This window comes from Eumetopias jubatus, unplaced genomic scaffold, assembly GCF_037043125.1.
Source record: "Eumetopias jubatus isolate StellerSeaLion01/CBP00866 unplaced genomic scaffold, mEumJub1_p1.0 scaffold_7, whole genome shotgun sequence".
Lineage (NCBI taxonomy): Eukaryota > Metazoa > Chordata > Mammalia > Carnivora > Otariidae > Eumetopias > Eumetopias jubatus.
The window spans coordinates 75,339,816-75,367,621 of record NW_028274813.1 but is presented as its reverse complement, the minus strand read 5'-3'; the positions used below and the strand labels follow the sequence as shown (position 1 = coordinate 75,367,621).

Genomic DNA, 27,806 nt, shown 5'->3' with positions numbered 1-27,806 from the left:
TTGGGATAATTCTAAGCCACAGAATTTATAGAGTCCCCCAGAAGGCCAATGTAGGCTTGCACCCTAATTACATTAATCAACATAAGTAACCTTCAATTCTCTGTCTCACTTTCTAGTCCCTTAATCATATTTTCAAAAATAAACTTCCAAATAAACTACTGTCAATCAAATTTTGTCTTTGGATTTTCTTCTGAGGGAACACTACCTGAGGAACTAGATAGAATTACTAGGCCTATGTATATTTAATGTAATCATTCCTGACATTCTCCAAAGCATGGTTACTATTCATTTGCAAACCTCTGGGAAGCAGAAGAGATGTCATTATATTCTTCTATCATCAAAATGATCACAATTTCAATCATAAATATTATTTAGTAGATAGTGATGCTGTCTCCTAAAATAACCCATATCATGGTGGATTCACATTTCCTATAGTAGTAGAGGTTATGGATAAATGCTCTAGTAGTTGGAATCTATTCCGTGAGATAGATGTTATGCTCAGATCTGGCCATGTTCAATGTCAGAAGCCTAAGAGGGAGTATTCAAATGGCTGATGGACGTATAGTTTTAGAGCTCCAAAGTCAGATCCAGTCAGCAAAATCTAAAATCATGTCCCTTTTATTATTACCTTTATGTCTTTGTTCTGTAATGTATAGATGGCAGATTCAAGTCACAGGTGATAGCAAAGTCAACAAGGAACAGACATTATCACCTGATGATGTGGGGAAAGGTCAGACATAGAGAAATATGTATGTACTGAAAGACAGAACCACCACAGTGATGTGAGGTGAACCAGTGCCATGTGCTTTGGATCAGTCTTTTGAAGAACACTTCCAGACAGTGACCAAAATGAAGATATAAGAAGGATTAGCAGAAAGAAGGTGCTCATGCTCATGACATTACTGCTGGCAGCAACAAAAAATTCAAATTTGGCTCCACATATGCATGCAAGTTTTATGATTCTGGGAAAGTCATAATAGAAGATTTTACTTTTTGTTAGGACCACAAAAGCACAAGTTCATAATGAAAACAAATTGAGACATATGTAGGTCACCCCAAGTACCCAGTTAGTAGTTACAAATGAATACATATTGTAGGATTCCTGATGTTCAGGTAGTGAAGAGGCTTACAGATTGCTGTGTACCTGTCAAATGCCAGGGCTATGAGTAAGACCATCGCCATTCCTCCCATGATATGGATGAAGCATATCTGTGTCATGCAGCTTTGGAAAGAAATTATCTTGTATGGATTTGAAAGTTCTGTAGTCATCTTAGGAACTGGATTAAAAAAAAGGTCCACATCAACGAAGAACAGGTTGGCCAGGAGGAAGTACATAGGAAAATGTAAATGGTAGTCTAAAATTAGCAAAAGAAAATGAAGAGATTTCCTGGGATGATCCCTAAAGAGATCAAAGAGAATATCAACATAAGAAAAACTTTAGTTTCCCAAGAACTAGAGTCCCAGCAACACAAACTCAGAAACCAGAGACTCTCTCAATCCTCTTTTACTGGTTGGACGCATCTTTTCTTTTCCCTATCTGAAGAGATTTGTGTGTGTTATCTGAAAACTATAACGACCTCTCCTGAGTTGGTTGCCCTAGAGGAGACTGCTGATAATCCTCAGTGCCTGCCCCCACCTCTTCACATTACTCCTAGTCCTTTAAGCAGGCTCAAGTCCCAGAAAGCTCCAGCGAGTTAGGGACAAAGTGGAATTCATGACAAGATGCAATACACACCAAGAGAACTGTAAAATCCATATGATTATCAACAGACATCTAGAACATATGTCTGGGGGTGGATCCTAAGAGTGGTGGACTAGGATGGAATGAATGTAATATTGGTTTGGGCCACATTTAATGCTATTATTACACTAAACAATGGTTCTCCATTTGTTATATTAGCTCAGATGGCTTGGAGTGACTATAACAGGTCGCTTTATTTGGTTGAATACAGATTTAGACCCAATTCTGGAATACACAGAAGGAGGCTGATATGCCAGAATCTCCTTAGTTTATACTGTTAGAAGTTATTCAAAGGCTGAGGGAGATTGCAATGCTGCAATTGATGCAATTTTTCTCTTCCGGTTATTTTTATTATTTGCTTTCCTTGTTATTCAAGAGCTTTCTTTTGTCTTCATGGTAAAATATAAAAAAAAAGATCAATAGATAGATAATAGATGCTAGATTGAGAAAACAAATCTTTTTTTTATTTATTCATTTGAAACAGAGAGATACAGAGAGAGAGAGAGCATGAGCAGGGGGAGAGGCAGAGGGAGAGGGAGAAGCAGACACCTCGCTGAGTAGGGAGCCCGATGTTGGGCTCCATCCCAGGACCTGGAGATAATGAGCGGAGCCTAAGGCAGACGCTAAACCATCTGAGCCACCCACGCACCCTATGAAAAAAACAAATCTTAATAGGGGAAGGAGATGGTAATTTACAGAAAGGGATGTCACCCCCCAGGTGACTCATTAACCACTTTTCTTCTTGCTTCCTTTAGAAAACCAACATGTTTCTAGGAGGCAATTCCCATAACAGACTGACTTCTGGCTGGCAACCCCAAGTCTCTGAGTTGAACTTGGTCACTACCCAAGCACAATTAGTGTTGTTAATTAGCTGCTTTTATGATGGCCGTATTTTGTATAACTCTTTGCACAGGGGAGAATTATGCAGCAGACAGAAACTTTCTGAGTTGTTCTGACTCCCTGAAGTCATAGTTGTTTTGTGCCCTCAGGTGGAGGAGCACAGTTTCTCCTGTTCATTGTGTTTCAGTATTAAAAAAAAACGCATGTACACTGATGCAAGTAGCCTCTATGAACGACAGTTAAATGTAGGTCTCTAGACAAGGGTGCTTATGGATGGGAGGTTTTACGCTACCACTCATTCACCATAGTTTGACTTTGATTTTGTTATTCTTTAATCGCGAGGTGAAACATACAGAAAATAGCAGAAAACAAATTTATAGCTTAATCAAATTTTATAAAGTAATCATCACGCAAGTCAGGATGCAAAACCATGTCAGCTGTCCTATCGCAGAAATCTCTGTGACTCATCCAAATTACAGTCACTTTTCCCTTCAAAAGGCGCCATGATTCTGTTATGGTAAAAATGTCCCTGCATTTTTTTTTCTACCTTTGTCTTCCAAATATGCATCCCAAAACACTATAGTTTGTCTTGACCATTTTTTTCTTTTAATATGTCTTTCAAATCTCTTCTAATAAAGATTTCCCTGCAACCTTTTTCTTTCCCTTAAATTATTTGTTGAAAAATGTGAGCCTTTTACACTTGATTTCCCACACTCTGAATTTTGCTGATTGCAGGCACTCATTGCAGTTCAGCATTTCCATTACCTTTGTACTATCCAAATGGCAGCTGGATTCAGAGGTTAACCAAACACAGGTTTGATCCCATTTTTGATAACATTATAGGTGATCAGGAGGCATAGTTATGACTTTTCCTCCTGTTAGTGCTCCATATGTATACATATATTTCCATGTGTATATTTGTATATGTATGTGAATGTATATATGTGTTAATGAGAGAGAGAGAGAAAGAGAGAGAGAGAGAGAGACAGAGAGGGATATTGACCATACCAATACTTTCCAAACTAGTGGGCTTCTTTTTCCTTTCTCCTATTCCATATTTGTATCTCTGTCCTTTGGTTCTCCCAGTGAGACTTTGGGTCTTAACACTATAAATATATTTTTTTCATTTGCATAATCCTACATAGCACACAAAATTGTTTCAGAATTATTACATACATACCACTATAAAAAAGAAAAGTAATTGTTAAGAAGACATCAATTTTCTTGCATTTTATTTTTTAAATTAATGGTATGTAGTCAAGAGACAATCTCAGGAAACAAACTGAGGGTTGCTGGAGCGGAGGGGGGAGGGAGGGATGGGGTGGCTGGGTGATGGACATTGGGGATATGTGCTATGGTGAGTGCTGTGAATTGTGTAAGCTTGATGAATCACAGACCTGTACCCCTGAAACAAATAATACATTATATGTTAATAAAATATTAAAAAAATTAATGGTATGTAGTCAAAGTATTACCTTCAAAAGTTAATTGGAAAGAAAAAAAGAAAGAGCAGTCCAAAACAAAGTTAATTGGATTAGTTCTTATATTTCCCCTTTAGTTTGGCTATGCCATTTGTTGAAGATAATTTGGGTTCATTTGTTTCTCTTTGCATTCAGGTTTAGGGTCTTTTAACAACCTACCATTGTTGAATTGAAGTCGATTTTTGAACATGTGACTGATTAACATCACTAAATTCAAAACTGTACATTCTTAGAGGATGTCCCTTTCTCCTACATCCCATCTAGCGCTTTTACGTGTCGTTCCCTTTTACGTGTCATGGGTAATATAAGATATCAGATTCCCTTTTATGTGTCATGGGTAACATAAGACATCAGATTCTGGTACATGACTGTCATTTTTCTTTTTTGAACAAATTAATATTTTCTTTTCTGTGTGTGGTTGTATAATGTGTTTTATTTATTTAGTTAGTTTTAAGTTTTTATTTTAATAAGTTAATATACAGTGTTTTATTAGTTTCAGGTGTACAATACAATGATTCAACAATTTCATACATTGCCCAGTGATCATCCCAAAAAGTGCACTCCTTAATCCCCATCACCTGTGTAACCCATCCCCCTACCCACCTCACTTCTGGTAAGCATCAGTTTGTTCTCTATAGTTGAGTCTGTTTCTTGGTTTGTCTCTCTTTCTCTCTTTTTCCCTTTGCTCATTTGTTTTGTTTCTTAAATTCCACATATGAGTGAAATCACATGGTATTTGTCTTTCTCTGACTGACTGACTTTCCTTAGCATAATACTCTCTGGCTCCATGGACCATGTCATTGCGAATGGCAAGATTTCATTTGTTTTTATGCCTGAGTAATATTCCATTGTGCATATCTATATGCCACTTCTTTATCCATTCATTAGTGGATAGACACCTGGGCTGCTTCCACATCTTGGCTGTTGTAAATAATGCTGCTATAAACATAGGGGTGCATGTATCCCTTGAATTCGTGTTTTTGTATTCCTTGGGTAAATACCTGGTAGTGTGATTACTGGATCGTAGGATAGTTCTATTTTTAACTTTCAGAGAGGAACCTCGCATAGTATTTTCCAGAGCGGCTGTACCAGTTTGCAATCTCACCAACAGTGCACCTGTGTTCCTTTTTCTCCATATCCTTGCCAACACCTGTTGTTTCTTCTGTTGTTGATTTTAACCATTCTGACAGGTGTGAAGTGATATCTCATTGTAGTTTTGATTTGTATTTCCCTGATGGAAGTGATGATGATTATCTTTTTATGTGTCTGTTGGTCATTTGTATGTCTTTTGGAAGAAATACCTGTATATTTACAGATATACAGATAATATAGGAAGAAATATCTGTATATCTGCATGTCTTCTGCCCATTTTTATATTGGATTATTGTTTTTTGGGAGTTTAGTTTTTTAAGTTCTTTATATATTTTAGATAATAACCCTTTATATCTTCTCCCACTCCATAGGTTGCCTATTGGTTTTATTGATTGTTTACGTCACTGTGCAGAGTTTTTATTTTGATGTACTCCCAATAGTTTATTTTTGCTTTTGTTTCCTTTGCCTCAGGAGACATATGTAGTAAGAACTTGCTATGACCTATGTCAATAAGTAACTGCCTATGTTCTCCTCTAGGATTTTTATGATTTTAGGTCTTATGTTTAGGTCTTTAATCCACTTTCAATTTATTTTTGAGTATGGAGTAAGAAAGTAGTCCATTTTCATTCAAAATGCACACAATCTAACCCACCATTTTATCCCACACTCCTCCCCTGACGATGTCTTATAGTCCAGTTATTCAAATATGCTTAGCATTTCCACTTAGGCTAGACTTAGTCCTAATGAAGTACCTTTGTTCATGCTGCCCTCTCTGCTGGGTTAAGTCTCTAGACTTAACCATCCCCCCCAACCATCCTACTTTTATGTCCTTTTCCCTTGAACTCCAAAACAGTTTATATTCTGTAGATACTATCTTAGCTCTTAAATATATGCAATGTTATATGATCTTTACATTTACGAAGGCATTTTAGGACATGTACTTTTGAAAAAGTATTCTTAGTGGTTTTGTAACCCATCACAATATTTTATATTAGGGTTGTGGAAACCTCTTTATCAAACTAAGACAAATCCATTCACAGTTTTGTTATCTGAGGCAATTTGTAGTGTACAGGTTTTGAATATAGTCTGTGGACATTGGACTCACAATCTATTTTTACAAATGTGGATACTAATTATATTCAATTCTTATGCTTATGAATGTCAAATGAAGTAGTAAAATTAAAATGTTTTGCACAGTTTTTGTATTTGGTGAGTGCACAATAGATTTAGATAATTATTAGTAGTAAGATTTATCACCTTTTGATACACAGAGAAACCCCAGCTCCCCAGTATCATTAAAGAATTTTACTTTTATTCTAGAAATAGTAATCATAACAAAAGGATTGAATTTCAGTTCCCTGTATCCTTCTGTTTTCTCATCTTCGGAATGAATGCACTGGGTCAAAAATTCTCAAAATGCCCACTAATCTAATACCTTTTCAGGCATGAGTGAGGGACAGAATTCTAAAATAATTTTCATAGTCTCTTAGAAGCTTGGATAGAAACATGAGGGCTAAGACAGATGTAGAGACCCATTCTTAGGGGAAGTTAAAATAAACGAACATTCTAGAAAGGAATGTAAAGGTTATAAGGCCTTATAGAGAATGGAATTTATACTCATTATTTAGTGATATTAAAATTCTTAGAAGAAAAAGAGTTAATCCAAAATAAAATTAAAGATGAAAAATAGAAGGAAAATAAATAAGATAGCAGGAAAATAAAAGGATAAAAGAAAGGTGATTTAGAGGTTAAATGAGAAGTGAGAAAAATACAAAAAATCTACATGAGAGAAGATGTGAAGGGGTTTAATTGCAGATTAAATTGAAAAAGGATTCTGGAACGCCTGCTAAGGGATTTGTGTTTTACTATGAATATAGCACAGAACTACCGAAAAATTATGTGCAATTGGTAATAGGTTTCTAACAAACAGTGAATAGTAAATACATAATAGCCATTATTAAGGTAGTAATAACAGGACATTTGTCAACAGGATGTGGGAGATTAAAAAAAAGATGATGTAAATGATTTTATTCTGAGTAATTGTGGAAATAGATGGGTCCTAGGGAGGCATGAAAGTATAGTGGGTTATTCTTACCAAATTTCTTGGGGGATAGTAGTATTTCTTTTCAACATTTCCCTAATCATGGTTATTGCATCGCCTTTGGAAATTAAACTTTTCTCTTCATTATCCCAATTCCATTCCTTAGCCTGATCCACTAATGCTCCATACTACAGTTTTCAAAATTCTATATGAATTTAGCAATTCTATTTCCAAGTATAAAAAGAAGTCAAATAATAAAACAAGACATAAACCCTCTTTTCCCTTCTGCTTAGCATGGTAATAAATACAATCATACTAAATCATTAACAATAAAGAGAACGGGATTCCTGTTGTGAGATAATTTCTGGTGTGACTGAATAGTGAGGATGGTTCTTAAGAATCAAAGTTTGCAACTTAGAATGGAACTTCAATATTTACTTATGTGCTGCAACCATTTCATTTCACTGAGAGGACAAACTTGATACATCTCCATAAGAAATATACCTGGTGTGATAGCTGACCAGTGGTTTCTCTTTTACAGCAAAAAGACTTTATACCATGGTAACAAGTAAGAATTCAGATATGCTGCTCTGCAGCAAAAGGTATTTCTTGCTCGCGTAGTTAAGACATCTCATTTCCTGAGTATATGCTGCTGAGGAGTGAGTGATGATAAGGGATTCTCAGTTACAGGAAACCCTTCACCACTGTAATCCTTTCAAAGCTCATCTGATTTCTTAAAAAATGGTTCAAGGAGTTTTAGAAGAATTCTGTTGATTCTAAGTTAAACATTAGGTTTATTGAAGAAGTCCTCCAGAATCTTAGACACTGGCTGTAGCATTCGTGAAGAGCCAGCTACAAATGAACAAAAAAATCTTTCCCTATGTACTAAATTCAACTTAAAATTCAACATTTAGGGTGTTATGTTTGTCCTAAATAATCTTTTACCCCTCTTTAAAGAAAAATAGCTAAAGTCGTCATAAGTTTCACTGAGATTGAAGTCATGAGACTTGGCGTTTTTAGGAAAAGAAAGGGAAAAATGAAGGGGGGAAGTCGGAGGGAGAGATGAACCATGAGAGACTATGGACTCTGAGAAACAAACTGAGGGTTTAGAGGGGAGGGGGTGGGCGGATGGGTTAGCCCAGTGATGGGTATTAAAGAGGGCGCATACTGCATGGAGCACTGGGTGTTATACGAAAACAATGAATAGTGGATCACCACATAAAAAACTAATGATGTATTGTATGGTGACTAACATAACATAATAAAATTAAATTAAAAAATAAAAAGAAGAATTCTGGTTAAAAAAAAAAACACTTCGCAATTTTATTACAAATTTACTGTGTGATTTTGGCATGTCATTCAGAATCTCCAAGCCTTAGTTTTCCTGTTTACAAATGAGCTCATTGGATCAAAATCTCCCAAAGACAGAATTCCATAACTCTAGGAGTATGATTTGCACCTTTATGTAAAAGAAATATCCCAAACTATATTATATTGGAATTGCAGGAAGGAGGGAAAGAGGTGTGTAGGAGAACACTGCATCAGGGTATATAGAAGAAGGATCCTTAAATAGGAAAGGAGAGATTAGCCTGAAAGAGTCAGAAGGACTCAACACTTAGAACAGTTGTATAACATATACTAAGTTATATAACACAACAAGGGCAGTCCTTGTTAATATTCATACTAACTCTTCTAAATATTTGAACTGACCTCACAGGCTCCTTCCATTTTTCTTGAAGATACACAGGCAATTGAATTCAGCCAAATGGGTTCTTACTAATAGAAGCATCTCGTTGTCAATAAAATGCTACACTTTGGTTAGTTCTGCTAAAATACTTCACTTTCATCATTCCACCTACCTGCTTCATATCTGCAAGAGACTACAGCAATTTTCAGAGCAAGGAGGAGTACAAATTTTCATTTTTGCACTTTATCTTAAGGCAAAACATTTCCAAGAGAAGAAAGTGTGTCTGATTGGTCCTCCTTAGCAAGTCATTTGGTTAAGAGCCATTTATGAGTGACCAGAGGCAGATGAGAAGATCTGGAAATAGCCAACCTGAAGTTTGAGTACTGAGACTAAGTCACATAGTCTCACAGGTTTTCCCTTGAGGATACACACAGAATCTTCTTGAGTCAGGGGCTGTTGTCACAATTTCTTGGCTTCCTTAGGTATTTCTAGCACCTCACTGAATCTAAAGGTGATTTTTTTTTCTGTGCAAATGAAACTTTATTTCCTTATATCTATACTTCTCTTAATTCTCTTTATATTTGAAATATAATTGACATACAATGTGATGTTACTTTCAAGTGTATAACACATTGATTTGACAATTCTATACATTACTCAGTGTCAGCACGCTAAGTGTAGTCATCATCTGTCAACATAGAACATTATTACAATATTATTGACTTCATTCCATATGCTATACTGTTCATTGCTGTGATTTATTTACATTATAACTGGATGTTTGTACCTCTGAATCCCCTCTATCTATTTCTCCCATCCCCCCTCCCATCTGCCATGTGGCAACCACTGTTTTTTTTTTCTCTATATAAGAGTCTGTTTGTTTTGTGTTGAAATCATATGGTACTTGTCTTTCTCTGTTAAAGGTGACTTTTTAAAATTTAATTTATATATTTGAAGAGAGAGAGAGCACGAGCAGGGGGAGGGACAGAGGGAGAAGCAGGTTCCCAGCTGAGCAGGGAGCCTGACAAGGGGCTTGGGGTTAGATTCCAGGACCCTGGGATCATGACCTGAGCCAAAGGCAGAAGCTTAACCAACTGAGCCACCCAGGTGCTCCTCCCTGTTAAAGGTGACTTTTTAAAAGAATCATAATGAAACCAATAAAATAATGTTCTGAAGTTAAAATCCAGATGGGTTAAGGAGACAATAAACAATAATGCTTTAGATATTGCACAAAGAAGATAGTTTATAGCATTTATGACTACTTTTGGATAAAATATAGGGAAAAAGTACCTTGACCAGTAGTAAGAAAGTCTCATTTATTATTTACCATTTTACTGAGCAGCTTTAATTACAATGCAGCAGTTATAACTGAGCTGAGTCTCCACAATTAATGTTTCTTAAATCAGTCATAGGGATACATCCAAGTGATTGCTCAGTTTTGCTCTTTGACCCATCAGACTACCCAAGTTTTACTTGGAAGGGTAAAGTAAAAGTAAAGATGTCAATCATCTCTTTATCCTAAGTACTTGGCTTAAGTACAGGTGAGATCTGAGTTGGGTACTTTTTTAGGTAATAAGATCCTTGAAATACTTTTATAATTGTAGATACTCTTTTAGGGTGAATCAAGAAATGCTTTGAGGAAGACTGCAAGGACAACAGAAATTTGCTGTTGAAAAAAATGGAACATAGGCAAATTTTGCATAATGCGAAATAGTAGAATCTATTTCTGAAGTAACATTGTACAAAATACATTGACAATCAAAGATTGAAAACAATTCTTTTTTTTTTTTGAAAACAATTCTTAAGAGTTGTAACAAAGCATTGCCTGCCTGTTTATCTAACCTATACTATAATTAGGATGAGAATTGTTTCTTTCTTGATTTTTAATGATTGCTGGTTTGTATAAACTCATATTTTATCCATTGGATCCACATAATTTCCATAAGAAATATTAACTGATTCCCAGTGATGCTTATAATCAGTATGAAGATACTGATAAATAAAGGTCAATCATATGTACATGTATGTCTTTACATGGAGATATAAAACAATTACATGAAAATTGAATGTGCTCATTGATGAAGTTGCAATTTAATTTTATAGGTAGGTAGGAATATATAACACTTTATTTTTCATACTTAACAGAAATTACTGCAGCTGTATTTGAAATTGAAGTTCTTTGATTCAATACCTCTTTTTTGTAGAGTTCTCAGTTTTTTAAAGGCAATAATGAAATTATACATAATCCATAGTGTTCTTGTTGATCACAAGGGTCCTAATGGTCCATGACATTTATCTTGTGTTCTTACCAATGAAATCTGTTATGGTATCTCCCTAGAACTTACAACTTGTCGAATCAGCTTTCTCATTGCCACCTTCATATCTCTGTTTCTTAAAGTATAGATGGCAGGATTTAATAGAGGAGTGATGACAAAGTCCACAATGGCAAAAAATTTATCCATTGACTTGGTAGGGAAAGGCCACACATAGAGAAACATGCATGGAGTGAAAAACAAAACCACTACAGTGATGTGAGCTGACAGAGTGATGAATGCTTTGGATAAATTTTTTGCAGAATGTTGCCTGACAGTGATCAGAATAAAGATGTATGATACAATTAAGAAAAAGAAGGTGCCCATAGATATGAAGCCACTGTTGGCAGTGACCACAAATTCTAGGCTGTAAGTGTCCATGCATGCAAGTTTAATAACCCTAGGAAAATCACAATAAAAGCTCCCTATGTTATTAGGGCCACAGAAAGGTAAATTTATGACGAAAACAAACTGAGACACAGCATGAATCACCCCAATGATCCAAGCAGCCACTATCAAAAGCATGCACATTTTGGGATTCATAGTAGTTAGATAGTGGAGAGGCTTGCAAATCGCTGTGTACCTGTCATATGCCATGGCTATGAGCACTACCAACTCAGCTCCTCCCATGACATGAATAAAGAACATTTGTATCATGCAGTTGTGGAAGGAAATGATTTTGCAACCACTGAAAAGATCAGAGATCATCCTAGGAACTGTGGTGGATGAAAGGCCCAGGTCAATGAATGATAGGTTGGCCAGCAGGATATACATGGGGGAGTGTAAGTGAGAATCAAAAATCACTGTTGACATAATGAAGAGGTTTCCCAAGATAATTCCCACATAGAACAAAGAGAAGAAAAGAAAGAGGAAAACCTGCATTCCCAAGGATTGTGTAAGTCCCAGTAACACAAACTCAGTTACCACAGAGCCATTTACTTGGTCCATTGAATCCTAAGGAAGGGAAGGCTCTGAAGTGACCTGAAAGAAACAATAGAGACGGGATTAACTTTGAGGAGTGCCTCAAACAATGTGTTAAATGTCGATAATTTAAATTGGTTATTGACAGATCTTTTATTTAATTGATAGTAAATTATTTACAAAATAATGGAATCCCAGGGTATGCGTTTGGTAGTATGACCAAAGCTGCACTCAGGGGCCATCTATTGCTTTAAATTGCTCTTATTTATTCAAGTACATGGAATAATGAGGCAACTTAAGAAGTTAGAAAAGGATGCACAAATTAAACTCAAGGAATTTAGGTGAAAGAAAATAATAAAACTTAAAAACAAAAATAATATGTATTGATGCCTAGAAAACTGGGAGAAAATACATAAGCATATAAAAAGTTTAAAAAAATAGACAACCTTTTGAAAATATAATCAAGAATAATAAAATTAAACAAAAATTAGAAATAAGTATAGAATAATAAAAGTTAACATAATAGTCAATACACCTTTGAAATCTTTTTCTGTGTTACTCTTAGGTTTGTACTGCCGAAATGGTGTTTGCATTGGAGTTTGAGTGATAATTTTTGTAGACAGGAAAATCTCGCACTGCGTGATCCTATTATCCTAAAGTCTCTAAACTTCCATTTATAGCATATAATATAATCTATTTATGAACTTTAATTTATAATATGGACAATCACAATGCAAAATATGGAACTGAGTGTACTCAATGTGGTGGAGTTGGAGTCAGTAGCATGCGTAGAGGACAGGCAGGAAAGAACATATAAATAAAGGGGAAGAATGAAGATTAATGGGAAAGAGTGTAAGAAAATAAAAAGAAGGTGAGGAGAAGGAATAAATCCTAAAAGTCAAATAGGATAAAATGATGAGCCAAAAAAGGCATTGGTTGGTAGAACATTGCACATCTTTGCTTAGGTGCCTGTCATAGTTTAAATCAACACACATTGATATATTACAAACACCTGGGTATGAACTTTACTTGGATTTTCCATTCACTGCTTTAGGTATATTTTGACTGAAAGGATGGAAAGTAATAGTAAAGCTGTGGGGAAATAACCACTGAGATAAGACAAGTTAAAACTTTAAGCATATGAATCATGGGTGTGGCAGTGGGGTTTGGTAGAATGGAGTGGTTGAGCATGATGCCTCAGTGAACTGACAGGTGAATCATCTCTAAAAAAATTAGGAAGTAACTGATCAAAAGCATCCGTTTAACCTCCAGCCACTATTTTACTTACCCTCATTCTAGTATTTATAGCTTTTCATAAATATAAAATTAAAGTTTTTGATATAGGCACTCTTTCTGCCTTGTCTAACACTGTATCACCTGCCTGAAACAGTGGCTGGCACACAGAAAAAGCCCAGGAAATCTGTGATGAATGAATTTCCTAGAAATAGGTACTAAATTGTTCATAGAAGAAACAAACAGTAACCCTCACAAATATATAGAGAAATAGATTTAATAATATCTTCTCCACAAGCTTGTATTTCCTGGTATAATCCAGTTATTTATACATAAAAAGTGAGTATTTAACTGAGTGAAGAACTTTCTGCCCTATTATTACAAACATCTGAAATTAGCATGTATCACTGATGAGGAAATCCTCATGATCTGAGAGAGAAAAAGACCATGTACTTGGTCTCGGCCTTTTTAGAAAACCCTGGTGACTTTGTGAAGCTCTCAGGAGTTTATTAGAAGCCAAGTCCCCATAGATTTTGCTATCCTTCCTCTTGGAGATGTAAACTTTTTCATTCTGGGTCTAGGGAGTCCCATCTTTAAACAGGAAATATGATGTAATGTATGGTGATTAACATAACAATAAAAATTTAAACATTAAAAAAACAGTATGGTACCGGCATAGAAGTAGACATAGACCAATGCAACAAACTAGAGAGCCCCAAAATAAGCCCACACAAATATAGTCAACTAATCCTTGACAAGAATGCCAAGAATACACAATGTAGATAGGAGAGTATCTTCAACAAATGGCATTTGGGGGTGCCTGCGTGGCTTAGTTGGTTAAGCGACTGCCTTCAGCTCAGGTCATGATCCTGGAGTCCCAGGATCGAGTCCCGCATCGGGCTCCCTGCATCAGGAGTCTGCTTCTCCCTCTGACCCTACCCCCTCTTGTGCTCTCTCTCTCACTCTCTCTCTCAAATAAGTAAATAAAATCTTTAAAAAAAGTGGCATTTGGAAAACTGGATTTCCAAATGCAAAAGAATGAAATTGAACCCTTAATTTATACCATAGAGAAAAATGAACTGAAAGTAGAATAGAGATATAAGGTATAAAAATCCTAAAATAAAACCTAAGGGAAATGCTTCATGATATTGTATTTGGCAATGATTTCTTTTTTTAAAATTTTTTATTGTTATGTTAATCACCATACATTACATCATTAGTTCTTCATGTAGTGTTCCATGATTCATTCTTTGTGCATAACACCCAGTGCTCCACGCAGAATGTGCCCTCTTTAATACCCATCACCAGGCTAACCCATCCCCCCACCCTCCTCCCCTCTAGAACCCTCAGTTTGTTTTTCGGAGTCCATCGTCTCTCATGGTTCGTCTCCCCCTCTGACTTACTCCCCTTCATTCTTCCCCTCCTGCTATCTTCTTCTTTTTCTTTTTTCTTAACATATGTTGCATTATTTGTTTCAGAGGTACAGATCTGTGATTCAACAGTCTTGCACAATTCACAGCGCTCACCATAGCACATACCCTCCCCAATGTCTATCACCCAGCCACCCCATCCCTCCCACCCTCCATCACTTCAGCAACATTCAGTTTGTTTCCTGAGATTAAGAATTCCTCATATCAGTGAGGTCATATGATACATCTCTTTCTCTGATTGACTTATTTCACTCAGCATAACACCCTCCAGTTCCATCCACGTCGTTGCAAATGGCAAGATCTTATTCCTTTTGATGGCTGCATAATATTCCATTGTGTATATATACCACCCCTTCTTTATCCATTCATCTGTCAATGGACATCTTGGCTCTTTCCACAGTTTGGCTATTGTGGACATTGCTGTTATAAACATTGGGGTGCACGTACCCCTTCGGATCCCTACATTTGTATCTTTGTGGTAAATACCCAGTAGTTTGGCAATGATTTCTTAACATAACACCAAAAGCACAGGCAACAAAAACAGAATACAAAAGTGGGACTACATCAAATGTAAAAACTTCTGTACAGAAAAACAAACAATTAGCTGAGTGGAAAGGCAACCTACAGATGGGAGAAACTATTTAAAAACTAGACTTCTCATAAGGGTTAATACCATATACATATGTGTATATCATACAACTCTCTCTATATATATACATATAAAAAAGAACTCATACCACTCAATAGCAAAAACCAAATAATCCAATTTCAAAATGGGCAAAGGACCTGAATAGACATTTCTCAAAAGAAGACATACAAATGGCCAATAGGTGTACGAAAAGTTGCTCAACATCAGTGATCATCACAGAAACGCATATCAAAATCACAATAAGATACCATCTCACATGTTAACAGTGGTTATTATAAAAGAAACAAGACAGAACAAGTGTTGGCAATAAATGCGGAGAAAAAGGAACCCTTCTGCACTGTTCGTGGGAATGTAAATTGGTACAGCATTTTGGAAAACAGTATGGAAGTTCTTCAAAATATTACAAATAGAACTACCTTATTATATAGCAATCCCACTTCTCAGTTTATATCTAAAGGAATCAGTACCATTTCATTTCAGAGAGATATCTACACTCTTACATTCATTGCAGCATTATTCACAATAGCCAAGATATGGAAATAACCCAATGTCCCTCTATGGGTGAACGGAGAAAGAAAATGTTTTATATACATATAATGAAATATTACAGAGCCTCAAAAAGGAAGGAAATCTTGTTATATGCAACAACATGGATGAACCTAGAGGACATTACACTAAGTGAAATCAGCCAGTCATCAAAGGACAAATGCTGCATGATCTCACTTATCTGACGTATCTAAAATAATCAAATCATGGGGCGCCTGGGTGGCTCAGTTGGTTAAGTGTCTGATTTCAGCTCAGGTCATGATCTCAGGGTCCTAGAATTGAGCCCCACGTAGGACTCTACACTCAGTGGGGAGTCTGCTTGTCCCTATCTTCTTTTTCCTCTGTTCCTACCCTCCCCATGCTTGCTCTCTCTCTCTAATAAATATAACCTTTTAAAAATTAAAAAAATAATCAAATCATAAAAACAAAGTAGAATGATGGTTTCCATGGACTGAGGGGTGGGGGGAGAGAGAAATTAAGAGTTGCTATTCAATAGATACAAAATTTCAGTTATATAAGATGAATGAGTTCTAGAGATCTACTGAGCAACACTCTACCTGTAGTTAACAACATTGTGTTGGACACAAAAAACTCTGTTAGGAAAGCAGATAGAGTATCCTTAGAGCAAGTATCAAGTATTCTTTTTTTTTTAAGATTTTTATTTTTAAGTAATATCTACACCCAACGGGGGCTTGAACTTAACAACTATGAGATCAAGAATTGCACACTCTATCAACTGAGTCAGCCAGGTGCCCCAAGTATCAAGTATTCTTACAACAATTAAAACACAACAACAACAACAACAACAACAAACACAAAAACAAAACTCTACATTTTTTAAAAGACTTATTTATTTATTTGAGAGAGAAAGAGAGAATGGGGTGGAGGGGCAGAAGGAGAGAGAAGCTTAAGCAGACTCTATACTGAGCTTGGAGTCTAACCATCCCATGACTCTGAAATCACGACCTGAGCTGAAACCAAGAGTTGCACTTAACCAACTGTGCCACCCAGATGCCCCAAAACTCTACATCTTTGAATTCATTGATGGTAGTACTAATCTCTACAATTCTTCTTAAAATGAAATATTGTTTTGGTTTATTGTTTTAGTAGGTTAATTAGGTCTAATTTGCTTCACTTGGCTTTTCTTGTCATAACAGCTTTCATTTCATGGCTTAGGTAATCAATATGGAAATCTTCCATTTGTTAGTATATCTACACCAATTTTTATCTCAAAGTATGGACATAACTAAAGAATGGATTTAGGAAACCACAGAGCACACTGTGAAATGGGCACAGACAAAATTTCATTGGCCAACTGACCGCCACAAACCCCTATTTCTGACTGGTTGTCCACAGTAGCATTCTCTTTCTCCAGAAATTAGTGACAGTTCAAAATCAAAATCAGTGTCTAATAACCCCCCAAATTCTGATTATTATTCTGATTATCCTTTGAAGGATAGGAAAAAAATAGTATAAATTCGTGACTGTGTAGAAGGGCCCTTCCTCAAGAGGACACAGCCTTCCCTTCACTCAAGGAGCTTTAGTTTGGTGAATTGGATTGATTCTGAAATAAATTTCTAGATGCATTAAACAAATTACTTGTCACCTGGATCTGGGAATGGAAGTGGAGAGTAATTACAAATAGGAACAAGGAATATTTTGGGGTGATTGAATTATTCTAAAACTGAATTATGATGATGATTATACAACTCTATAATTTTATTTAAAATTATTGAGTAGTACATTTAATTGGATAAATTTTACAGTATACGTATTAAACCCCCATAAAGTTGTTAAAATACCAAGTGAGATTTTGCCAATCTAATATTTCACTACTTTTGGAACTCCCCTGATTTGTTCAAATATCAATTCATTATTTCTCAAAATTCCAAGTTAGACAAACCATTATGGGTGTAATGCGATAGTTTTCTTAAACTTGATAGTAGTGCCAAACTAATACTATCAACTAATACTATCAATATACTACAGTATATACTATACTATTATATAATTTGCAGTAACACAATGAACATCTAAATTTAACCTAAGGTTTTCTAATTTGAAAAAAAAATTATCAGAGCACAAAATCACAGATCATCACACTGAACTGCCCAATTTCCCTGGATCTCTTCTGCAAGTTGTGATAATTTACCCTTGGGAAAGCCAGTGTGCACAAAAGACCTGGTTTCCATTAGAAGCAATTATGGACTCTATCCAGTCCTACCATCCAGTCTGGCTAATTGACTCTCTTCCAAATGATAGGAACTATTTATAACTTTCTGTCTTAAGAAATTGTGGGGACTCAAAAGGGTGTGAACCGTCTGTGTGTCTCAATCTCTTGAAGCTTCTGCTGAGTAAGACCTGCACCTGAGCGGGTACAAATGAAACCTGCTCTCTAACTCCCTAGGAACTGGTTACATTTTACCTTCTTTCTTCTTTACTCAAGGTTCCTTTTGCTCATACTCTTTATTTGAATCATTTTTACTCATACAGTTTTTATATAGGTTCTGGTCTCTTTTTCATAATTTCATTTGTATTGTGAGGTGAATTTCTCTTCAAAGAGCCCATACCTTTTTAAATTGATATGTGAAGGGGTTTCAATTTTCCATCCTTTTTTTTCTCTAACATTAGATTCATGGAAATTCATGGAACATATCTTGGTTATTTCATTTCAAGTGAGTACAATCTGGCAGAGCAAGCTATCTTATGTTCAGAAAGAACTGAATGATCAAGTCTTAAAAATCATTATAATTATTTTTTAAAAATGTATTAAGTACTTGTTATATGCCACAGCATGCTCTGCTGTTCCCCATGTATTAACTCATGTAATCCTTACAACAACACTATAAGGTAAGTACTATTATCATCCCTATTTTATAGATGAGGAAATTCAGGGACAGAGAAGTGAAGCAACTCACCCAAGGACCCATAGCTCATAAATCAAGGAGACGGAGATTCGAATCCGGGTAGTCTGTCCCCAGAATGTTTGCTATTAGTTACTACATAATATTGCTATTTATAAAATTACTCCTATATCATTTTTCCTACTTCCTCCACTAATTTCAAATTTTCTTTAAAAATTAAAAAATCCACAAATATTGCTTATAAAAATATAGAAAAACAAGAGTTCATATTTAGGAAAAAATAAAAACACTTAAAATCCCACAAACTAAATATACTATAAAGTCTGATTATTTCTATACATACATTTACATTATATTTGGTGTTTTAAAATCTTTTTTAACTTAACAAATTATATATTTTTCAGTTTAGTTTATCCAAAGTTCTAATTTAGGTCATATGCATCAAAAACTCTTCTGAACATAGACTCAAATGTATTTAAGAGTTCTCTTCCTTCTTCATGTACCAAACAGCTTTTCACTGGAGCCTTAAGCATAAAAAGTGTACTACTCTTTCAAATTACTGAATTTTTCCAAATACCCAGTGATGTTTTCAGTTTAGGAATATTTCTATAGCATGCTTTAATACTTCACTGTAATTTGGGGACAGTTCAAGGTATTCTGTAATGACTATACACATTTTGTTTGAGGCAAAAAATAAAGAGGAAAGTTTGTACTTTTTCCAGTTTTACTGTATTAGACTTAGGATCTACTTGGGAATGTGGGGTGTTGAGGTCACTCCGTGAGAATAGTGTCATGACAAGGAGGTTGCTGATCCAGATTGGTTTCCATTCTCCCATCAGTAAGCAGGTGCCAATAAGTTCAAACCCCAAAGTCATTTGGTAAAGATTTATTCTCCACCAAATCTCCTACAGTGGCTTCTATGCCCCTGATTTTGCCTACCATGTCTTCTTGAATGTTAGTGAAGACCATCATTTGATAGTACCTGCCCTTGTGCCAGAAATTGTGCTAACTACCAGGGTATACAAAGTTAGCTAAAAGCACTTTTTCTCAAAGAAATTATAATATATTATAAATTATAAATATATTATAAAGAAATTATAATATACTTTATTATAAAGAAGGTACAAGATAGAACAGTAGTTCATAGACACTACTCTGCTTAGGGTTATAAATGAATACTCCAGAGTTGCTTGCATTTAATCTCAGTTTTGAAGGATAAAGGAAAAGGAGAATTAACATTTCTGCCAGATAGTTTGAACCATATACTCTCAAATCTTCATAACATCTAGAGATATAAGTTAGACACCTCTCAATTTATAGGCAAATAAATACCATCAGCATAATTGGCTAGCATACCCTAGTTTATATAGATCATAAGTGGCAGAATTAGAATGGCAACCGAGTCTATGAGGCCTTTTAGGCAAATATGTTTCTACTTAGTAATGACCGGGAATAACACAGATGACAGTATATGCAAGAGCAGAGAAATGTGAAAAAAATAGAGTAACACATTGTTTATAAAGAGTCTGATGTGGTATGCTACTGAATTTTAACATATCCATAATGATAGAACCAGAAAATGAAATAGGAGAGTTACATGACCATATTTGATATTTTTAAAATTATGTTCAATTAGCCAACATAGAGTACATCATTAGTTTTTGCTGTAGTGTTCAATGATTCATTAGTTGCATATATCACCGTATTTGATCTTCAGATAGACAAATCTGAAAGCAGAGTGTAGAACATATGAAATGTAGATAAGATTGGAGGCAGAGAGATCATTCAGAAGGCTTTATGGTCATTAATTAGAAAAAATATAGGGGCGCCTGGGTGGCTCAGTTGGTTAAGCGACTGCCTTCACCTCAGGTCATGATCCTGGAGTCCCGGGATCGAGTCCTGCATCGGGCTCCCTGCTCAGCGGGGAGTCTGCTTCTCCCTCTGACCCTCTTCCCTCTCGTGCTCTCTATCTCTCATTCTCTCTCTCTCAAATAAATAAATAAAATCTTTAGAAAAAAAAGAAAAAAGAAAAAATATAGAGACCTGAAGTAAAACTGACCGTGGAAATGAAGAGGAAGAAACAAAATGGAAATATTCAAGAAGTGTAATTTTCCATCTGGTATATAAGGTGAGAGAGGATAAAAAATGTGCCCGGAAGACTCCTGGATTAAGCATCTGAGAGAACGCTCATGATATTTCCTGAGGCATTAAAAGAGGATAAAATCATGAGTTTAGCCTTGCACAATTTAACTTTGAAGTGTTTGAGGGATGTCCATTTATGTACTACGGTACAGTCTTGGATATATTATGCTAGAGTGCAAGAATAGAACTACACATATAGAAATCTTTAATAAGTGGGGAGTAGTTAAAACTGCATGTCTGGAATGAAAAAAATATTTTAAAGCTTCTGAGTTATATCAATACTCAAAGATAAGCAGGCTTGGGGGGAATCCATGCATCAGTGAAAGACACAAAAAAGAAGTTAGAAATATAGGAGAAAAATCAAGAGAGATCTGTTATACAAATATTAAAAATGCATTCAGCTTCAAGTAACATTGCCTTATTAACAGTCTCTTAAGCGAAGTAAGTTTTTATTTTTCTCAACAAGATATCAGAAGGCAGAACTTTGCTGACATCAGTCAAAGAACTTTTACCCTGGATTATTTTTCTATCTGCTCGTAGTATCATCTTTAACATGTAGATACTCAAAGCTCATGGTTGCTGCATCTTTGGGCATCACATTAATATTGAATGCAGGAATAAAAGAGCCAGAAAGACTTCTCCACATTAATCTTTGTATTTTAATCTGGGAAAGAAAACCTTCCACAGAAGGCATTGTTCTGTATCTCATCAAAACTTGGCTACATGCCCCTCTTACACCAAGCCATGGCAAGTCACATAGATTATCATGTTTCATCCCAGGGCTAAGATAAGAACCTATCCTCTCCCAAAATTGAGAAATCTCCACCAAATACCCTAAATGGATAGGTGTTCTCTTAGCACAAACTTGTATAGAAAAGGCTTTGGGACAGGCAACCAACACATATACAGTAACTAGTGACAGAGGAAATTTCAAAAATAATGCATGATCAATAGTACCAAATTTGGAGAAAAAGCATGTAAGATAAAGACTGAAAACTGTTTATTATATGTGACATTTTCATATGTAGACCATTTTATGCTAAATCCCTAGTGACTTCTCTAAAAGGATTTTTCTGGGGGCGCCTGGGTGGCTCAGATGGTTAAGCGTCTGCCTTCGGCTCAGGTCATGATCCCAGGGTCCTGAGATCGAGCCCCACATAGGGCTCCTGGCTCAACGGGGAGCCTATTTCTCCCTCTGCCTCTCTCCCTGCTCATGCTCTCTCTCTCTCTCTGTATCTCTGTGTCTCAAATGAATAAATAAAAAATCTTTAAATAAAATAAAATAAAATAAAAGGATTTTCTGGAATGCAAGCTAGCTTGTTTTTTCTTGTTCAATAAATACAATGTATAAGTTAAAATAAACTTACCTGTGAAGTGTTTTTAGAGAGTAAAGGGAAAATAAGAAGGATACCCCCCTCCCAACCTTGACAGATTTAATTTTTGAAGGAGAGATGCTATGTGTAACACATCAAAGGAAGTAAAAATTCAGATGAAGGAAAAAGGTTAACGCATCTAGATCCTTGGGGAGGGCTAGAATGTGTTTGGAAGTGCTGGCCTTGAAGGGGCCAGAGCATTGGTTAGAAGAATGCAATCTCAAGTCCTAAAACTCTTGACACACTCTTAACCTTGCCACTTCATCTTTCTCAGGCAAACGTTCATTTGTGAAGTGGGGATAGTAAAACTGAACCTATCTTTTAGAGTCATTAGGAGGTTTGAAAGAAATGATACACTTAACACAATTCCCTGAATATAGGAGACACTCAAATCTGTAATCTGTGATCATTAGAATTAATTATTAGTTATAATTATATTTACCCCTCTTTATTCTCAGATATGCAATATTTTATTTTAATTTTAAACTTGTCATTAAGTAATCTGTTTACTAAAAGTGGCCTTGGACCAATGGTGATAATCATGTCATAAATTAAGTATTAAATTATTAAGCCTGTGCCCCTGAGTTCCATTTAAACTTAAAAAGTCCAATGTAGTGAGTGATGGGATATATTCAAGTAATTTTGTCATGGTGATCTCTATAAGCCCAGGGAAGAAGGAAAACTTTTTAAAAATTTTTTATTTAAATTCAATTTAATTAACATTTACTATATTATTCGTTTCAGAGGTAGAATTTAGTGATTAATCAGTTGCATACATCACCCAGTGGTCACTACTCCAAGTGCCCTCCTTAATGCCCATCACTAAATTACCCCACCCTCCACCCTCCCTACCCTCCAGCAACCCTCAGTTTGTTTCCTATAGTTAAGTCTCTTATGATTTGCCTCCCTCTCTGTTTTCATCTTATTTTATTTTTCCTTCCCTTTCCTTATGCTCACCTGTTTTATGAAAATTTAGGGGACTAAGAAAGGTTCAGGTAAGAGAATAGAGAATTAGATATTTATGTGGTATAATAAAACACTTAGGGCAATGTTCAGGATAATGATATAGAAATCCTTCAGAAAAATTAAAAAAAAGATTTAAGTATGGGGTGAAAATTAAAGTAACCCCTTCTGCCTCTATACAAAATTTATAGTCACATATTTTCCCTCTTATATCCCCCTTTATATAGTAAATTTGCTGCTAACCTTATGTCCCCCAAATTCTTCATTTTTTTTTCCTCTCAGCCAATCACATCTAACTTAATTAGCAAGGCAAATAGGGATCTATGTTTCTGTCAGTGATACTTACTCTTTTTAATTTTTATCCTCAGGTCACTTGAAAATCAGCTCTCCTGTCCCAGTCAATGGGTGGACTAAAGGACTCTGTGGTCACTGAGATTGTGCTACTGGCCCTTTCTTGTTCTTGGGAGAAAAAACTTTTTCTCATCTTGATATGTTCTTTGCTCTATTTAGGGGTCATCTTCGGAAACCTTTTTGTTTTGTTTTTGGTAATTTTTGATTCTCACCTACATTCTCCCATGTATTTTCCTGCTGGCCAACCTGTCCCTCATTGATGTGGGTCTTTCCTCTACCACAGTTCCCAAGATAATCAAAGACCTCTTAAATGAATACAAAGTAATTTCTTTCCAAGGTTGTATGACACAGATATGTTTTATTCACATAATAGGAGGAGTGGAGATGGTATTACTCATAGCCATGGCATTTGACAGGTGTACAACAATCTGTAAGCCTCTTCACTACTTGAAAATCATGAATCCTAAAATATGTTATTTCATTTGTAATCACTGGATGGGTAACTGGGGTGATCCATGCTATGTCTCAGTTTTTATTTGTTATAAAGTTGCCTTTTTGTGGGCCTAATAAAGTGGACAGCTTTTACTGTGACTTTCCTAAGATCATAAAACTTGCATGCACAGATGCAGCCAAGTTTGAGTTTATTGTTACTGCCAACAGTGGCTTCATGAGCATGAGCACCTTCTTCCTGCTAATCCTTTCCTATTCGTTCATTTTGATCACTGTCTGGAAACGTGCTTCAGAAGAATTATCCAAGGCATTTGTTACTTTGTCAGCTCACATCACTGTGTTTTTTTTGTTTTTCACTCCATGCATGTTTTTGTATGTCTGGCCTTCTCCCCCACCTTCAACTGATAAAAATCTGTTTATTGTGGACTTTGCTATCACCCCTGTCTTGAATCCTGCTATCTATACACTAAGGAACAAAGACATAAAGGCAGCTATAAAAAGACTGTGCAAAAAGTTATCTTATTCCAGATTTCGTTGACCACTCTTTTGGGGGAGCTCTAAAACTAAACATCCCATTACACGCTGACCCATCCCTACTTAGGTACCTCAAATTTAACATATCTCAAACAAACTCATCATCTGCCATCCTAAGCCAGCTACCACTTCACCTGTGGAGTATACAACCATTACCAATCATGGGAATGTAAAGTCATCATACTAAGAATTGGTATTCTAACAGAGAATAGCATAATCTGACAAAGAACATTTTAATTTTGTTTTTTTAGAACATTTTAATTTTGAATATTTGTTTTTCAAATAAAAATGTAATGACACTGTTTCTGCTATTCATAACATCTAAAAATAACCTGTAAATTAGTTCTGATGAATGGATGAACATCAAGAATCATCACATAATTGATGTGTGTGTGTGTGTGCGCGCGCATGCGCACGCACACACACGCGCATGTATGTGTATGGTTCCAGTGGCTTTACTTATTACTTAAAAGAAGACCCAAGGACAAATTCAGTGGGCCAGGAGTTTATTTGGATGGGGCACCAGGAACACATTTGTTCAGAAGTGGAGACAGGGGACACAAAAGGAAAGGATGCCAACAGAGGGTATATTAACTGATATTCTACTAAATGGACATTGGGGTGCAATTCTGCTATGGCCCTCTAGGAGAAAGTACGTATTCTATAACTGATATTTATTTCACTTGAGGCAAGGAACCTGTGGATTTCTGTGTTGGGGTAGCTCTGAGGCATTAACTCCATGGCAATTCCAGCCCTCCCCATATAGAAGGTTGAGCAGTTTTGATATCCAGAGAAAAGTCCTCAGGCAGAAAATCTTTGCAGTTTATGGTATAAAACAATATATATTCTTGGGAATATTAAACACAGAGGGATATATATGCCACATTGAAATCATCAGATACACTCCACATCTTCCCATGCTTAGAGACATTCATGTTCCAGGTAAGTTCACTCCATCATTGATTCTTCAAATACAGGAGTGTTAATGAAACTAGTATTAATGGGTTATATCATTGCCTATGTTCCCAAGAAGATTTTTACTATCTTCTTCTTCCATAATCCATTCTAGATCTTCCTCACATTTGTCCAGCACTTCTGCTGATCTAGATCACTTGCCCAGATCCATATCTTCCTACCTAAGAAGGCTAAATCCATGATTACTGTGCTCTTGTCATGCTGCAATTGCTGCAACTGCCCATTTAGAGTTATCACAATAATGGTTAATGCAAGTGTAGCAGCAATTCTATTTCTTTGTGATAATGAAGGTTCATTATAACTGGCATGATAGTAACTCTTTTTTGTGTGCTGATCTACAACACAATGAAACAAAAATGACTAGTGAGCTACTAAAACTTTAGGTTTACTGAAATGCTTACTCTGTCCCCAGAAGCATTCACCCTACCCCAACAGAGGTCAAAGTTGTAGGTCTAGAAAGCTCAAATTCTTCAAGGAAGTGATATGGAGCCACTCTCACTGACTAGCTTTGGTTTCCAGACCTATGCATTTTGGAATACAATACCTTATAATTTCCATTGGTTCAAAGTATATATCACATGTTAAAGCATAAAGTGTCATCACCAAACACACTTACTTGCACCTTTATTTGCATCTTTATAAGGCTATTCCCATGTTCTATTCTAATACCATATATTGCTGCACCCATGGATCACTTGGTTATGTGTCCACTGTTGTACTTTCTTGGCAAAGATATTTCTTTGTCCTAAGCAATGTTATGAAGGACATTGGACTTTCTATGGGTCTTTGGATCACTTAATGACCAAGCTACTTCCCTAAGGATAGTCAAAACCAAAACCATACTTGGGAAACACCTTTATCCCAGTAAAAACTACTTGCTTTCTTCCACCATGAAAGGATTCTAATGTAAACAAATACTAAGTTGCTACCAAGTTGCTGATTAAATGCATCAACAGATGAAACTATATCAAGGGTTCAGATTCCATCTGTATTTCTGAAAGGACAAACATTAATAGTGGCTGTAACTTTAATTGCCTTACTGAGAAGAGACCACACTGAAAGAACCCATGGAAAGACTTCATCCTTGCCATTCATAACTTCATTCATAGGTCCATAGTGCAAGCACTATAGTGGCTGAGCTAGGTTATCAACTCTGTTACTTAACACTCTTCTTGGAATACAGTAAGAACAGAAACATAAATAAGAAGTGTATAAGTGTTGTTCTTCCTGGTGTCTTCTGGCTAAAGAAGCAATTATATCACATATCATCATGGCCTATGTGTAAGTAACCACTATCCGCTTTAAAGGACAATCCCAGTGAGGCAGAAATTATAAAACTGACCCGTACTTGTGAGGACAAATATCATACACTAGAGTCATTTGATAATTCCCAACAAAGTGCTAGGTTAATTGTTTTTTGTTTATTGTGGGTTTTGTTTTGTTTTGTTTTTTGCTTTCCTTAATCACATAAAAAAGGCAGGTTAATACATATGGTATGAAATGGAAGGATTAAATGAAATATCAACTCCAGAAACAAATAAACTAGCAATTAGGAAGGAGTTGAGGTAGGAAATCTGTGCTGTTGAATGCACACTCATAAGAATGAAAGTAGAATAATCAGTAAGGAAAGCCCAGAAAAGATTTAATTTCTATCCTATAATAAAGGTAGATTCTCAAAACAGAGGTGAAGAAATCCATATAATCAGAAATAACTAAGAATTTGAACAAAAAGTTGAGCTCTTCACACACAAAAAATTAGATACATATCTTCAAAATAAATTAATTGGATGAAATTATTTTAAAATTATATCATAAAGTAACTTTCAATAATGTGAGATTTATATAATTGTGGCATACAATATTCAATTTTAAGCAAGGCAAAACAAGTAGAAAACATGAAAAAAAGAAAAGATTATATTTTACTACATTAATTTTAAATTTATCAAAAACAAACATAAAGGCTTCTGATTTCTAGTTCTGCATGTAAGGAGCTTGGAAGTCACTATTCCATCCTAACAACAAACAAAGTAGAAAGGACTGAAAAATCAACAACTCTTCTTGGATCCAGAAGAAAGTTTGCCCTGTGTCCTCACACAGGGCAAACTGCTGTCTCCTAGATTAGAGACACAAACAAACACAGGTCATCATGGCTTATTAGAGCAGACACAAACAACAGAAACT

The 27,806-nt window shown here is 35.7% G+C and overlaps 1 protein-coding gene and 2 pseudogenes across 1 annotated transcript; 1 reads left to right on the top strand and 2 right to left on the bottom strand.

The window, feature by feature from the left end:
- Positions 1-607: 607 nt before the first annotated feature.
- Positions 608-1,521, bottom strand: LOC114221314 (olfactory receptor 4F21-like; annotated as a pseudogene).
- A 9,682-nt stretch (positions 1,522-11,203) lies between these two features.
- LOC114221413 (olfactory receptor 4F6-like) lies at positions 11,204-12,151 on the bottom strand. Its single transcript, XM_028119528.2, has one exon. The coding sequence runs from the start codon at positions 12,140-12,142 to the stop codon at positions 11,204-11,206; it is 939 nt and encodes a 312-aa protein (XP_027975329.1). The 5' UTR covers positions 12,143-12,151.
- Positions 12,152-23,716: 11,565 nt separating this feature from the next.
- On the top strand, positions 23,717-24,654 carry LOC114221315 (olfactory receptor 4F15-like; annotated as a pseudogene).
- Positions 24,655-27,806: the final 3,152 nt, after the last annotated feature.